The sequence below is a fragment of the Macrobrachium rosenbergii genome, chromosome 13, assembly GCF_040412425.1.
Source record: "Macrobrachium rosenbergii isolate ZJJX-2024 chromosome 13, ASM4041242v1, whole genome shotgun sequence".
In the NCBI taxonomy this organism is placed as follows: Eukaryota; Metazoa; Arthropoda; class Malacostraca; order Decapoda; family Palaemonidae; genus Macrobrachium; species Macrobrachium rosenbergii.
Window position 1 is genome coordinate 31,103,177 of NC_089753.1, and position 16,301 is coordinate 31,119,477.

The 16,301-nt window shown below is 36.5% G+C and overlaps 1 protein-coding gene across 1 annotated transcript; it reads left to right on the forward strand.

Moving 5' to 3' along the window:
* The first annotated feature begins 7,190 nt into the window (after positions 1-7,190).
* LOC136845122 (60S ribosome subunit biogenesis protein NIP7 homolog) lies at positions 7,191-12,176 on the forward strand. Its single transcript, XM_067114961.1, has 4 exons — positions 7,191-7,385; positions 8,812-9,037; positions 11,599-11,739; positions 11,933-12,176. The coding sequence occupies exons 1-4, from the start codon at positions 7,330-7,332 to the stop codon at positions 12,053-12,055; spliced, it is 546 nt and encodes a 181-aa protein (XP_066971062.1). The 5' UTR covers positions 7,191-7,329; the 3' UTR covers positions 12,056-12,176.
* Positions 12,177-16,301: the final 4,125 nt, after the last annotated feature.

Below are 16,301 nucleotides of genomic sequence, written 5' to 3' on the forward strand. Positions count from 1 at the left end.
ACTTTCTTTTATAAAGCTAGATTCAATGATGTTCCTTTCCAGTGCATTATTAGAATATACAATCCTTTTGCCCCTTCCCAGTTGATAGCATGATTGTTCTCACTAACATGTACAAATATACCACTGTTCACTTGTGCATATCTCACACATTTCTTATGTTGTTCAATTCTTTTTTCCAGTGCTTTCCCGGTTTGGCCAATATAAAAGTTGTCACAAGACTTACACGGAATTTTATATACACACCCTTTAGTATTGTCTGGGGAGTTCTTGATAAGTACATTTTTCATTGTTGTATTGTTCTTAAATGCGACATTAACACCAAAATTCTTAAGAAGATGAGGGATATCCTTCATATTATTATTATAAGGCAAAACAAGCAAATTTTTTGTGTTGTAAGGTTCTTTCTGGTTTTGATACATAGTCTTTTTTGCCGCTTCAAATGCACTGTGTAATACACTATCAGGATATTTCAATTTTTGCCTGCATTCCTAATCTTATCTATTTCATCATCAATATATTCAGGGCTACATACCCGTAATGCTCTTAAAAACATAGATGAAAACACTGACTTTTTAACCTTATTGCTTTGTCCAGAATAGAAATGCACATAGGAAGAAATATTAGTGGGTTTTCTATACACACTGTATTTGAACCCACTACTATTTCTTCGTATGAGGACATCCAAAACGGTAAGCACCCATCATTTTCCATTTCCATCGTGAATTTAATTGATGGTACTAATTGATTTAACTTGGCAAAAAAGTTTTTTTACATCTTTGTTCCTGGCCATACACAAATTATGTCGTCAACATACCTAAACCATGTTACATTACGTGGGATTATGTTGTTTAATATCTTCTTTTCAAAAATTCCATATATAAGTTACTTAACACTGGGGATAGAGGGTTTCCCATTGCCATACCAAAATTTTGTGAGTAAAATTTACCATTAAATTCAAATTTACAATCTTTTACACATAATTTAATCAGTTCAATTAAAGTACTTTTAGAAAATGGGATATCCAGCTGTGTGTTCTCTAACAATTCAGATAAAAACGCCATCAGATCATCTATTGGCACCTTTGTGAATAGTGATACAACATCAAAACTTACAAGCCTGGATTCACTATTAATCTCTACACTATTTAGTTTATTTATCAGGTCCACATTATTCTTGATATTTGCATTTGAGATGGTACCTACTAATGGGTTAAGAATATCTACTAAGTACTTCGCTAGCTTGATATCAGCAGCAAAAAAAGAGTTTGGAAAATCACTCGTAAACATCGGATTTGCAAACAGGTTTTGTGTGCGAATTTTTCCTTTTTTTTTTTTTTTTTTTTTTTTTTTTTTGCTAAAGTAGTTTGTGTTATTATTCGCTGCAAAAACTTATGTCATTAAAATGATACAGCAACGTTAAATTTCCTTTAGGTTGCTTTGCCACTTCATGAAGCATCGCCCGCTGTTCGATACTTGGAAACCTTTTCTTCCATTATAATATTCGCGACTCCAGACAAGTGAGATGAGCCTTCCGTACTGGCAAACCTCGTTGTAATCAGGGTCCAAACAGATATAGACCCTGGTTGTAATCACAGGTAAGTTAAAAATGCGCCGAAGTTTTTTCGGCGCAATCGAATTTTCTGTACAGCCGCTACAGCGTATAATCAAGGCCACCGAAAATAGATATGTCTTTCGGTGGTCTCTGTATAATGTTGCATGAGCCGCGGCCCATGAAGCTTTAACCACGGTCCGTAGGTGGTCTGTCCTGTATCGGTACCAAAAGCACGATTATGGCTAACTTTACCCTTAAATGAAATAAAAACTACTGAGGGTAGATGGCTGCAATTTGGTATGTCTGACGATTGGAGGGTGGATGATCAGCATACCAATTTGCAACCCTCTGACCTCAGTAATTTTTAAGATCTGAGGGCGGACAGAAAAAAAGTGCGGACGGACAGACAAAGCCATCTCAATAGTATTTTTGTTTTTTTCTACAGAAAACTAAAATATGCACCTACAGCTCTTTCGTGGAACGAATATCGACCTACCTTGTGTATCTCTAAGAAACCGTACGTGCTAGATCGCTACTGGAGGCTGCCAGATTCCCCACCATATAGCACTGGTATGTGCGAGATACTCCAGACTCGTACAATCGATACTGTAGTCTATCATTGCTCTATAAGCGCACTGTGTATTTTTCCAGAAAGGTTACCGCTCATTGATCAAGGAAATGAATCTCTGATACGCGAGGCGATACAGAGATTTTCAGGTGATGTCTGCAGAGCGCTCAGTATATCAATTTGAATTTAGTATCACAGCATATATATGCAAGAATGGTCTATTTTCCAAACATATTTACCTACGGTACAGACAGATAAGCGAGTCGAAACAGATGGTGGAAACCCGTTTTCCTAAAATATTTTGATTTGGATTCGTCGCGTCCTGTCTAGACAGTTTTCGTTTCTCAAAACAGCAAGCTGTCTAGACGGTTATTTGTAGAGGACCCCTCTTGGCGGCCGCTCGTTCGACCTATTAACGGAGCTCGATTAATTTGTTACAGTTTATGGTTTGATCGAATTGTCTATAGTTACCTCGTGTTAGACATAGCTTCGAATAGTGTGGTTTTGAGTCGTTTTCTTTGGTGGTCTCAGGTTTTCACGTTTTCATGATTCTTGGAGACACCCAGTGAAAAAGTAAGGAAGTTGTGTAAATTTACTGTGTCTGGCAAAAGCACCTATGGGGTTGTCTTCGTCGAATTCCTATTAACAGATAAAAGAAATAGCTCAAAAAAGAAACAACTGGACGCATGAAACAATGCACTAGATTTTTTCTTTTTCAGATCCCAAATGAACTTCCATGTCAAGCGGAAGCTAGTTCACGGTTGCTTGAAAACCAGGAGCAACTTAATTGCTACTAAATTTATCTTAATGGGCAGCAATTGAATAATATATGTAGAGCTACGTGGCTTACAGCAGCCATTAGTCTGGAACATAGACAGAAAAAAAAAGATAGAAAAGAGCTAAAAAAAAAGATAATTGCAAACAATAACCCCTTAAGGGTAATCCATATGTTGGGAGGATCCCGCCGTATTCGCACTTGTTAAACTACGGCCTTTATTTAATACGAGAAGTGACTTTTCTAGGTGTTCATATTCTAAGTAGTATACATTTCTACTTTTTTCCTTAAGTAGCACCTCTCTCTCTCTCTCTCTCTCTCTCTCTCTCTCTCTCTCTCTCTCTCTCTCTCTCTCTCTCTCTCTCTCTCTCTCTCTCTCTGGCAACTGACTCAGATTTGTTCCATTTAAATAACTGGTGCACATGGTAACTTTTGTTTTTCTGACGTAAACTTCATTATCACGCAAACGCACACACACTACTATATATATATATATATATATATATATATATATATATATATATATATATATATATATATATATATATATATATATATATATATATATAAATGGTATAAGACAGTGGTCCTTAACTCTCGTTCTACGGAGCTTGTGGTGTGTGATGTCTTTTCTTTGGCGCCAAATTCCTAAACTTATTTTCCTTAAAAAGACAAGTGGAACGTGATTTAGGTTAAAAAAAAAAAAAAGTGGTGTATTTGTTTCCTTTTTAAACAACCGTGTTTGCAAGTGGAATAGGTTAACCTGTTGTTCGTTACAATTTCTGAACTTTGAATTGTAACAGATTCTGAACTTTGAATTGTATAAGACTGGATACCATCTCCGCATTTCTTGTTCATCTTGAATGTCTCACAGCTATTGCCTATAGCCCAAGTTCTGGTTCACGTAGTGTCCGTTAAAAGCAGTTACTTGTGACCGCGTATTAGCGTATCGTATTAAAGCTTGCAAAGAAATCACGTAACTTCTGTGATTCCATTGGCTCCTCTGTGAGGGCTTCCGTAGTACGTTGTTTGGCAACCACTACTGTAATTGACTGTCTTGCAAATGTCTAGACTAAATTCAAAGAATTAAATGTATGAAGAGGTCAGTACCAAATTATGTCATAGGATTAGAAGGAAATTGTAATATGATACCGCAGCATCATTATTATTACTTAGGATATTACTAAACTTGTACTACAGCTAAAATCTTTGAATTTTAGCAGAAAACTTGCGCGACACGTAAATTTACTCTAACCTTATCATTGTCATTATTATCAGTCCTTCTCATTATCTACAACGTCATCATTCTTTTAATTTAAGTACTGTAATTTTCACCATCTGTTTCATTATCTAAGTCAGTCATAAGAACATTTTTCATACAAAAGTTATCAACGAACTAACCAAGATGGCGGTAAACCTTGAGTTCAGGCAGCGTCACCATGTGTGGTATGTCAGTGCGATGTTCTGTGGAGCAGATGTTCCTTGTTCCTGGTTCCTAAGCGCTCACTCCGCAAACACAGTTGCGGGCACACTACACGATTCCCATGAGGTGCGAAGCTTTATTCCCTTGAATACATTTTTACACTTTTATTTTTACTTTACATTATATCAATACAATTTTTCTCAGTTTTATTTTTTCTTTACATTATATATATTATTTAACAGTTTTTCATTTAATTTAGCACCCTACCCCTTAACCTCCCAAATGATCCTTAATATTTCGACTTTATTTACTTTTATGACTCCTCCTTTTTACGTTACTGTTACTTTTTAACTGGTGCCGTTGTTTTCTGGGTTGGTGACGTCCTTTATTTTCATGGCTATTCTTATGTATTCCACTAGTTTTCTGTTCGGGGCTTTCAGAGTCTCTAATGTTAAGTTTTCTATTTTTTGTACGGTTTTACACCTGAACAAATGTTCTGTGCTGTCCTCCTCTATTCTGCAGTTATCACAGACCTCATCCTTATATCTTCCCCGGTAGTTAGCTTTCAGGTCCAACATATTCAGCCTGGTTTTCATTATTAAGCATGCATCCTTTGTCTCTAGTTCCCTTAGATACTTATTTTCTTCAAAGTTATCTATGAATCTCAGCTTCTTCATTTCTTTCTTCTTTTTTCCAATGTCTTTTCGATATCTTGCGTTATTCTTCTCTTAATTTCCTGTTTCAGTTCTTTTTGCATATTTTCCCATTCCATTTATATCTATATTGTACTTTTACCTATCTTTTCTATGCCTTTTGTCCAGCACAGCCCGTAGGGGCTCTTAACTGGTCTTCTACTATTTCTTTGATTAGCCTTTTCTTGTCTGAATTTATAATATTGTGGAATAGCATTATTTTCTTGTATTCAATTCTATAGGCAACTGGCCATATGCCGGACTCCGCTAAAATTCCCCAGTAGGGCGTGCCCTTTGGCTGTTCATACATTCCTCGGAGGATCCTGTATTGCATTTGCTCTAGAGCGTTTGACTCGTTTTCTGTTAAGTTGCTCCAGGTCTCTATGTTGGCAAATAATGTTGGGACCACCACTGTTTCATAGATCTTTTTCCTTACTTCTAATGCCATATTTCCAACTTTCTTTACGTCTCCATATTTTCTTATTTCTCTTAGTAGGTACTCTACTTTTTGTTTTCTCGATTTAATACTTGTTTCTTGTGAACCATTTTGGGTGTACCACTCTCCTAGGTATTTATATTCGCTTACACTACTAATTGGGCCGTTTTTAATTCTGTTCTTATGTGGACTGCCTGGCCCTTTGTTCTTCTATCTATTATCAGCACTGCTGACTTGCTTGGCTTAGTGTTAAATTTGAACTTTTTCAGTTGCTCCAGGCTGCGGCAGTTGCCAATTGCCATTTCTATACCTTCTTTCCTGCTGGTGGGGAACATTATATCATCAACAAATATTAGGGACTCTATTTCTATATTCCTTATGATTGTTATGTTCTTCCTGCTTATTTCATTCACTTTGTCTGTTGCTATGCTGCATAGTTTTGGGCCGTAAATTGTACCCTGCCTTACATTTTCTGTAATTTCGATAGCGCCTGTTTCTCCCGCAGGGCATCTTATGACTGCTTTGCCGTTCTCATTCATCTTTCTTATCAACAGTGCATCTTTCCATCCTATCATTTTCCCAATCTCTTTAATGCAGTCCTTCAGGTCTAGTTTGTCAAAACATTTATACGCATCTCCAAACCATATGTACGTCGGGGCTCCAAGCACTGTGTTGTAGTCAATCACTGCGTTCAGGGTTAGCAGGTGATCAACTGTGGATCTTCCTTCTATGCCACCACATTGGAATCGGCTTATCTTTTGGTTTATTTTTTCGTTTGTTAATTCCAACCTCACTTTTTCAAATACCTTGCTTATGTTACTCGTGATAAATATTCCTCTCTTGTTTTCTAATTCTAATTTGCTTCCTTTTTTGTGAAGTGATAGTATTTTCATTTTCTCCCATTCGTCGGGAGTGTTTAACTCCTCTTCTATTTGCCCAATTAAGAGTGCCAGGCTTTTTCTCGTCCCGCATAGGGACATCCATTTCTGGTATTGTATATTAATTTCTTCTGCCAGTTTCCCTACTTTATCGTCAGGTTTGTCTAATATGAACAAATCTTTGTAATATTGCTCGTATTCTCTTCTAATTTCATTCACGTTTTCTATTATTTTCCCTTCCTTATTTTTATTGCCACCATGTTGTTTGACTTTGTGCCGTCAAGTTTTTTCTTGAAGTCCCAGGAGGCTGCTCCATTTACTCCCCCTTTCGATTTTATTTCGGCTGCTGTTTCCTTAATCCTGATTCCATCTTCCTTCCTTTTTCTCTAATAATATATTCACTTATTAATCTCTCCTGTACTTGCCTTAGCCTCTTCTCTTCTGTACTTCTAGACTTTTTGTTCTCTCTTTTGATCCTCCTTCTGGCCCTCATTAGGTCTCTTAATACTTTTGTTTTTCTTTCCTTTTTCTCTTTGCATCTTTTCATGCATTTGCTTAATATTTTGTCTAGTTCTATTTGCCATTTGGTGTACTTCTTTTTTATGTCACCTTTTTCTCTTGCTATGTCTACCAAGGCTTGTCTGTCTCTGCACTCTTTTTAGCTTTTTATGTCTACTCTGTATTTTTTCTTCCTGCTTTGTTCATCTTGATATCTAATATACTTCTATTTGCAGATCTGCCAAAAGAATAAATTGAAAATATGAAAAAATTTCTAAGAGATTTACAGAGACAAGAAACTTGAGTAAACACAAGAGAGGAAACAAAAAAAACCGAGCAGGGGAGCCGTTTCAAAGGCAAACCCGACCTATTACTACTACTTGGACGACGAGGTTTCTGATGGTGTGGCTTACGTTCGACGCCAAAGAAACATCCGTCTTGCATATTACTTGAGCACTAAACGAAGTCATTTATCGATCACAACCTACAGCAACTGACCCAGACGAAAATGAGGCCGTTGAAGACAGAGGAGACAAATTTGGTGTTCCAGAAGTTGAAACATTAGTGAGTATTGCATTAGGTAGCTTATGGTCAGAGAGCTTGGGTAGACCACATGACATTTCTTGTGCGGTTCTGCTTCTCTTGCCGACGCCGGTAAGTGGATGTCGGGTCTCTTTGCAATAGAAAAAAGTATTACCTGGGAAATTGACTTTTCCTTTAGTATTTAGGTTCCGTTATTTTTTTTGTCGCGCGACTGTAATTAACTTGTAATTAACCTCGGAACTGGTTATATTTTTGCCACTGCGCATGCGTAGTATTAGGGGAACTTTTGGTAAAAAGTGGAGTTTCCTTTACCAGGGGGCTTAGGGGCGGAGCTCCCTGCTAAGTAACATAGGGAGCTATTTGTTTAGGAAGGAATTATCTAAGGAAACCTGTTATAAAAGGAACTATAATAACCTAACGTAACCTAGCCTAATCTAGCAGGCCACGTTACTTAGTGGGGGCTCTGCCCCCCGAACCCCCAAGTGAAGGAAACTACACTTTTTACCAAAAGTTCCCTTATAACGCTGTGCATGCACAATAGCATTCCAGGATGGCCAGCATACAACTTCTGAGGTTAATTACAGTCGACTGACAGAAAATAATGGTAAATTCTTAATAAGCAACCAAAATACTATGGGAAAAATCAATTTCCAAAGTTATACCCGATGCAGAGCTCTTGCTTAGCTTTACCTAAAATGGTATAGGCTTTATATATAGGTAAACAGACCTTATATCCTACAGATTGCGGGTTGAGGGGTCACAACTTAACTGGTGGGGGGAGGGGTTACACCTGGTGATTTTAGGGAGGGTAAATGTAAATGTATAGATTTATACTTTATCCCCACTTTCTTCCATCTTGCTCTCCAACCACATCAGTTCCATCTTTTCACTATCGTCAGGGCTGTATATCTGAAAGTGCCCCAGTTCTTGGCTAATATAGCCAGATTTCAAAACTCCTCCTTCTGTCTCTGGACAGGCAGTAGCATGGGAGAAGAATGCACTTAAATCTATTGATGACCCATCTTTGCTTCTACTGTCAGTTATTATGGAGTTGACAAGAGGTTTGAGACTGGTTTTAAATCTGTTTGTTGAATGAAATTGATGTGTAAGTTGATTTGAAGGTTAAAGTCCTACCTCGATGTCATAGGGTAAACTTAAATTTGAAATGAAAGGACATAAAAATGCAGTTTAAGTCTGAACATATCCTGCCAAGCACCTTTATTAGAACATATCCTGCAAAGGACCTTTATTACATAGATTTTGATCATTGTTAATGTATATTTGTTGAAGTTATTTCTTTAATATTCAGTATATTCAAAAGTTAGCTTAGTATAAGAGGTACTTTGGTTTTACCAAGTCCAAAGAATTTCAGCTTTCACTATTTTTAAAACTAACAGTTTTCAGCTTTATCTTTCTCTCGAGAGTAATGTCATTTTCTCCTCTCCAGCATAGGAAGTAATGTTAAAGCTCTGCTGGAAAGGTCAGATGGAATTTATTGCTTCCGCCTCAACAAGGGGAAAGTTTATTATGTTAATGAAAACCTGATGAAACTGGCAGCAACCATGCCAAGAGACAGCATTGTTGCGCTGGGAGTATGCTTTGGGAAGATCACCAAAGGAGGAAAGTTCCTGTTGCTCATAACAGCGCTGGATTACTTGCACATGTACTGTCAGGTAGGTCTGGTTGATGCACAGTATTTTATCTTGTTTTATTTCTGAAAGGAAGGAAGGACTTTATTTTGATAGATAAGAAGTTGATTTCACTACAGTGTTGATATACTTACTCCTGTCTGAGTAAGTATATCATTATTTTTGTTTGAGGGTTATAAGACTGTGTAAATTGACATAGTTTGTTCCTACAAGATTAAAAACCATTGCCTTTTGTACCCCTCAGCACGTACTAGAATCGGTTGTTGAAATGTATCATGGAAGTTAATGGTAGACAAATGTCTGGGGGAACATCCCATTCTCATGCCTTCATCAAGCAGTTTCAGTTTGGCACTGTCAGTGATGGATGTCTTGCTTTGTTTCTTCTTAACTGCCTAGAAGTTGAAACTTCATGTTGTTTGCATTTTGCTAATGAAAGATAAGAAAACAGAACAGTGAAGGTGTACAGGACAAGGGCATTTGTCTAACTGCTGTATGTCCTCTTTGTTGGTGGATCCCCACCAGTTTTTTGCGTTTAGGGAAGGGGTAGTATAGAGTGAAGTAGTACAGAGGCTTATGTTTGGAAATGACAATTGTAGTAGTAGACCTTAACTGTCAGATAGTTCTGATAGTGACATGAATATGGTAGTTATAGACAAACCTACCTTAGATAATTTTTTAACTTCAAGTTTTATCAGAGATGATCATGAATCAGAGGAAATGACAAAGGAGGAAGTAGATTTTCCAGGCACCAGAGGTGCTGTGAGTAAACAAAGCTTCATTTCGTAAAAAATTGGTGCTCTGAAACTTTCGTCCAAATTTTTTACAGATTGCCAAGTCTCGCTAACAGGCTCACGGCAAAAGGGTTAACAGGTTTTCTAAATTCACCATCACAGGCATCTCATCAGAGGATGAGAAGGTGAAGCTCTGAGTGTTGGGAGGAAAGGCTTTTAACTTTCCTCTCATACCAGACTGCCAACTTTTGGGAAAAATATGTTGGGAAGACATGACAGTTTCCATGCTCTTCTACAGACAGTTTTGGCTGAGAGTAGACTCTTTGCAAATTGAACTAATTCTGATAACTTCCTTACTTTTTCCCATGTGTAAGGTACAAGTAGTGGTAGAGAAAATGTTTACAAATAGCCAGGACACTACAATCCACCATGTGGTCTCCATTAAGCCCTCCAGTTTCATTGAAGGTAGACCTTTTCTTAAAACCACTCCAGGTGCCACAAGTAAGGGGGATATCTGTTATGCCATTTGTCAGTGTGGTGGGGATGGGGATGGAGCCCCGGTTATTCTGTGTTCTCAAGGACCCATTTTTTACCTACCCTCCAGGATCTGTCAAAGCTCTGACCCTGCTGGCATAAGTGAGGCTGATGTTAAGAGAAGAATTTACTGGGACTCGTTGACAAACATTCGCCAAGCTTTTACAGTTGCCCCTTCCTGGTAGAATAGGTGACTGGCAGGTGGAGACCAATCATCAATCTTAGTCCTTTGAATGAGTTTGTGGTACAAACTCAGTTCGAGGTGCAAGTTACTTGTTTCATATTGGATTAGGTTCATTTTCAAGGGACTACATATGTTTGTACATGATGTGTACGATTGACCGAGTCCAGAGATTCAGTTTGCCATTCAGTTGATAGACTGTCTTCCCACCTAAAGAATGAGTTAACAATGGTTTGAATTCCTTTATGAATAAATCAGAAATTATTTATTGTAATTAATATTTTTCTTAGGTATACAGATCAGTGCCTTTATCATTCTCACCTCAACCAATCTTCATAGTCTCTGATGCAAAGGAAAAATATTTCTTGATAATGGCAGGTGAGGGGGCTTCCCCCACTCACCCACCTACCACAAGATAATTACCTAATTATCAAGTTTCTCCAAACAATTCCAGCCTGCGCTGAGGAATTCTCATACTTAAAAGGCTCTGGTTTGTATTCCTAGGATGAATACAAATTACTTTGAAAACTTGTGAATTTTGAGAAATAACCTTTAAATGATAAGTAGTCCTGTGGCAATTGGAAACTATACAGTACTTTGTTGAGAGACCAAGTTTTTTCTGTGCTGCAAGAAGTCTACATAGATAAACACTGGTAATAATAAAAGTCTTTGAAAAATATATTTTAGAAATTATGCCAAGAATTCCATGAAAAATTGATTGAGGAAGGTCATTTTCATGGGATGTTTAATTATTTGTATTTTTATTCTACTGATTTTAGAAACAATCTGATTGCTTTTGTTAAATCTGTGATGTAATAGGCTTATTATTAATGAGCAATAATGGAAAAAGCCAGTGAATTAAAGTAATAGTAATGATTTATCATGCCCAGCTTGTAAACAGAATTATATCTGAAACACTTTGGGGAAAAGAAACATGACGAACAATTAGTTTTTGCAAAAGATTCCCTTTCTTCACATAAAAATATCAGGGGTTTGGAAAAATAATTTTGGCTTAACTGAATTAGTGTTTGAAAACATGCAGTTGAATGTTATCAGTTTTGTTGATGCATTTTAAGAAACTAATTGAAAGGAATCTCAGGAAAAGGTATGTTATTTCTAAAATCTGTATTTGATTTCAGAACAAAATTTGGTTGAAAGAATCTGCAGAACAGAATTTCATGTATGGAAACCATGTGCATAAGGCAGGATTAGCACGTATGTCTGAAAATATTCCAAAACACTCGGGTGTTATTGTATACTCCTCAAAAGATATTCCTTTGGTAAGTACAGCATTGTTTGTCTCCTTGAAATATTTCATGCATTTTTTCCATTTTAGAAGCTCAAAAGTAATTTTTAAAATAGTTGGGTGTAATCATTTGTCAGTGAAGTTTTGGATAATTTAGTGTTACTGCATTTCAATTTTTAACTTTTTAGATTTACATGAAAATAAAACGGGAATGAATTACTTTTCAGGGTTTTGGCGTCACAGCAAAAGCGTCAGTTGACTGCCGGCGAGCAGATCCCATGGATATCATATGTTTTCACCAAGCAGATATTGGAGAATACATTAGAAATGAAGAGGACCTCTTGAGCTAGTCTTTGCTTTACTTTCTTATGTTAGTATACCATTGAAAAAAAGATATGGATTAGTATATTTTTTCTTTTATCCTAAATTTTTGGTATGACCTGCCAAATAAAGACTTTTTTTTATTGGTCAGTGTTCTTATCATTCTTCCGTTTCCTTTTCAGCCTTCCTTAAAAATGCCTTCTCACTGTTGAGAAGCTGAAATGTGTAACAGGCCAGTATTGTATGTGAGACTGATTTATTGGTGTTCCTTCTTCCAAGGTAATTATGTTTTGCCAGTACAACGGTTCAGAAATAGGTTCACAGATTGTGAGAGGTACTGTATAAGATTTTTTTCTCCCTCCTTCATGAATTTAGATTCAAGATGCTGGAGTTTGTGTGATCACTGCCCTTGCAGGTGTTGTTGGTTGGAGAGGGTCAAGATTTTCTCAAAATGGGATACACATACCTTCATGGATTCAGCAGATACCTTGCTTCCCCTTGTGTATTATTGTTCTCAGAGAGTAATTAAGCAAAGTGGGATTATATAATATTACAAGAGAAGAAAAGCTGTCAAAGGTCCCATAAATACACAGACTCAATAACATTGTCATCTTCATACTTTACAGAAGTCATAGACAATGTTAAGTAAAAGGAAGGATTATAGATGGCTACATCAAAGGCCTCACTTTTCTTTTTACAAAAAAAAAAAAAAACAGATGATTGAAGAAAGACCCAACAGTTTGTTGTACACTATATTAACTTTATTGTCTTAGTATTATTGACAAAACAACTGTTGTCTTTGATGCATCAGCATGACAGTTATTGTCTTATCCATGTGGAAGAAAATATAAACTAGGTGGTCTAGGTAATATGTGAAGCTGTATCAAATTTTAATACTTTTATGATAAATATAATACATTACTTCCTTGTCAAATATTCTCTCATATTTTAGTGCCTTATTTTTTCTCTCTTGGCAGCTTAACTGAGGTATTTTGTTTGATCATTATCAATTACCTCACCCCCTTCACTTTGTCCTTCTCTTTCAAGTAAGATGACTTATCAGTCTTATGTCAGGTATTGTCTTGTTCACTGGGTCCTTACTTAAAGCTTTGCTACTGGATACATCTTAGTTTTGCCACATTTACTTGTTTTGAAGATTTTTCCAGGTTGCCTTTGAGGTAAGGTGTACCACCTGTAAGCCTCCTAGCTATGCAGTTTAGTAAAAGGCTAAGCAACTTCCTTTCAAAGGAATGGCACATTTGTGGAATCATCAGGAGGGATGCCAAATATTTCTTACAATGGTAGCACTCTTTAGCTGTCCAGGTTTGTCTTGCCACACGAAAGTTAGGTATTGTTCGTAAGGCCTCGTGTATTTATAACTGATAAAAGCAGTGCAACCTGTTTTAGGTCATTTGTACTTCCTTTACAGAAACCTGTTCTCTGGTGTGGATGTCTGCCCAGAGATTTATCTCTTGTTGATGAGTGGTTCGCGGTGGTTGGTTTCTGATTCCAAATAATAGCTTTTATGACTTGGACCATCAACAGCACCAATGTGCAGGAAATGTGCCTCATTGTCGAACTTCTCAGTTCCAGAGGTCCTTTATTTTTTACACCATTGGATTGTGGAACAGTTTCTCAAATGATGTCGTGTAACTGAAACTTCAGAAATTCAAGCAGAAATGCAATGCATTACCACCCTAAAACTATTCTTGCATTTTGATACATTTTTTTCTATTTATCGATTTATTATTTTTTATTTTAAGTGGTATCTCTTCTTTTTGTATTTCCCGTTACTTCCTCGTACTTAAATGTAATGAACACGATATTCTTTGGAAGCTTGAATTTCAAGTCGGTGGCCCCCTTTGGGCTTGTTCCATATGATTTCTTAACATTAGCTAGATTAATATTACAAACCTCAAAAACACTTAACTCCCAGCATGTTTAACATTTTGTTGTAAAAAAATTTTTGTTCAGAAAGTTAAAAGGTATTTAGCTGGTTCTTTAGTCGCTAATGTAATTTGCTGTTATTTGGGAATCGACTATCTAGTATGTAATATATATATATAATTTATATATATAGTTTTATAAACTATTTTATATATAGCCACTCATTGGCGTAGTAAAGATGAAACAAAACATACAGTACTAAAAACAGTGGAGCGCTTTGATGATGTCTTATCTTTCGTAGCTAATAACCGGGTATGGTTTGATATAAGGACAAATATTCGGGCTTGCACTAACTGTACAGTAAAAGCCACTTGACACCAGTGATTACTGATAAAGCCGAAGGAACATGTTCAAAGTAAACGAAGTGAAATTAAAGAAGAGATGTGATGTACACCAGTACATATTCATGACTGAAAGAAAGTTTCAGCAAAGGAGAATAAAGTAGAATTAAAGAAACGCCCCGAGCAAAGGAAATGAAACCTGATGTACCATGGTATAGTTCTATGCCACATTTCATGGGACAAAAGAGTGGGAGAATAAAGCAACAATTTGATGAACAGGTCGAGAGATTGAGAGAAAAAATAGAGTGAAAGATGAAGCAAAAAAAAAGTAATACTGGAGAAGGTAACTGAATTGATAGATACCATGACAACCGAAAAAGGAAGAACTTGTAGATGCTAAAAACGGAACCATACAGGAGTATGGAAGAAACGAAGACACGGCGACGGTACCATCAAGAAGATGAGTCTGAAAGAGAATAGGACATTAAAGAATGAAAGAAACTGTGGGAAGAACGAAATAAAGAGATAAGGGGACATATGAGTGATAATAAGAAAATGAAAGCTGTACAGTCACATTTGGCTGTGTTGGAAGAGTCCGCAGGAACATACATTAAGTCAGAATCCATTTCGCACCTATGCCGCTTTATGACAGGATTCGTTGATACCATACGCCTTTTAATCAAAACCAGCCAACCAGCGTATCAGAGGAAAGCACAAAAATAAATAAAAAAATAGACATAGACTAGGACTGGACAAAGGAGGAAAAAAGTTTAAAATAAAATGGTATCATTAATTAACATAGAATATAAAACCAAAGACATGGTAATCAAGAAAAAGAAGACAAAATTGTGTAGTACTTGTTAAGCTCATTAATATTCATTCCTTAGCAAGAGCCGAATGCACTTTATTTTGTCTGAAAGTTGTGACTCACCACGGCTGGGAATGTGCACATGTGACATTCGCTTCTGATCGGGTTATATAAAATAACAAAAGTTCATCGTGACATGGGGTACCTTTAAGAACATGGACTCAAAAACGTGTTTAATGAACATAAAATGCAAGGCCGTGAAACAATCTTAGATTTAAAAATATGTTACAATATAGAACGGACAGGAAAATTTGCCACCTGGCAAACGGCGCCTCAGTGCAAATGTAGTGTTTTTCTTTGTTCTCGTCAAATGACATGCAGTCCAACAACGCAGTATTTCATGAAATATTTCGTTTTTATGATGGAATGTAGTGGACTTGTACAAAACAAGATAAAAGTATATAGGACAGCGAAGAAAATCATCTGCTAGTAACTGCAAAAAAATGAAATAAAATAAAATAAAAACTAAACAGCCTTACGGATACAGTCATGCCTCAGATATTTATGGTACATTAATCTTGAAGTCATAAGAAAATAATTATACGTTTTGGGGGGGTTGAAATGATAAAAGAGTTCAATGACGTCAAGTAAAGTCCTCAGTGCAGTGATAAAGGGTACATACTTCCCTACTTTCATTATTTTTAGCGGCCTTTGTTAGTCCCCGGTTACCAAATACTTTAAATATAATTTTTATAAGAGTAATAAATATAATCTTTATAAGAGTAAAATTATAAGAAACGATTTGTTTGAAGAAATTTGCAAGAAAAGGTAATAAAAAGTGCAACCCAACCGAATTATATCAAAAGAGGGAGGAGCAGAAGAACAAAGGCAAAGTCATCTGAAGAGAACCGTGCCAGTGAAGTTTTTTTCCCCCTTTATAAATTAAAATGATAAGAAACGGTTTGTTTGAGAATTAAAATGATAAGAAACGGTTTGTTTGAGTAAACCTGCAAAAGAAAGCGATAAAAATCGCAACCCAACCGAATTTACAAAAGACGGAGGAGCAAAACAGACAAAGTCATCTGAAGAGAACCGCGCCAGTCCATTCCCCACCCCCCTTTATAAATCAAAATCATAAGAAACGATCTGTTTGAAGAAATTTGCGGAATAAAATAATAAAAAGCAAAATATAACCGAATTATATCAAAAGAGGGGAGGGGAGGAGGAGGAGGAGGGGAC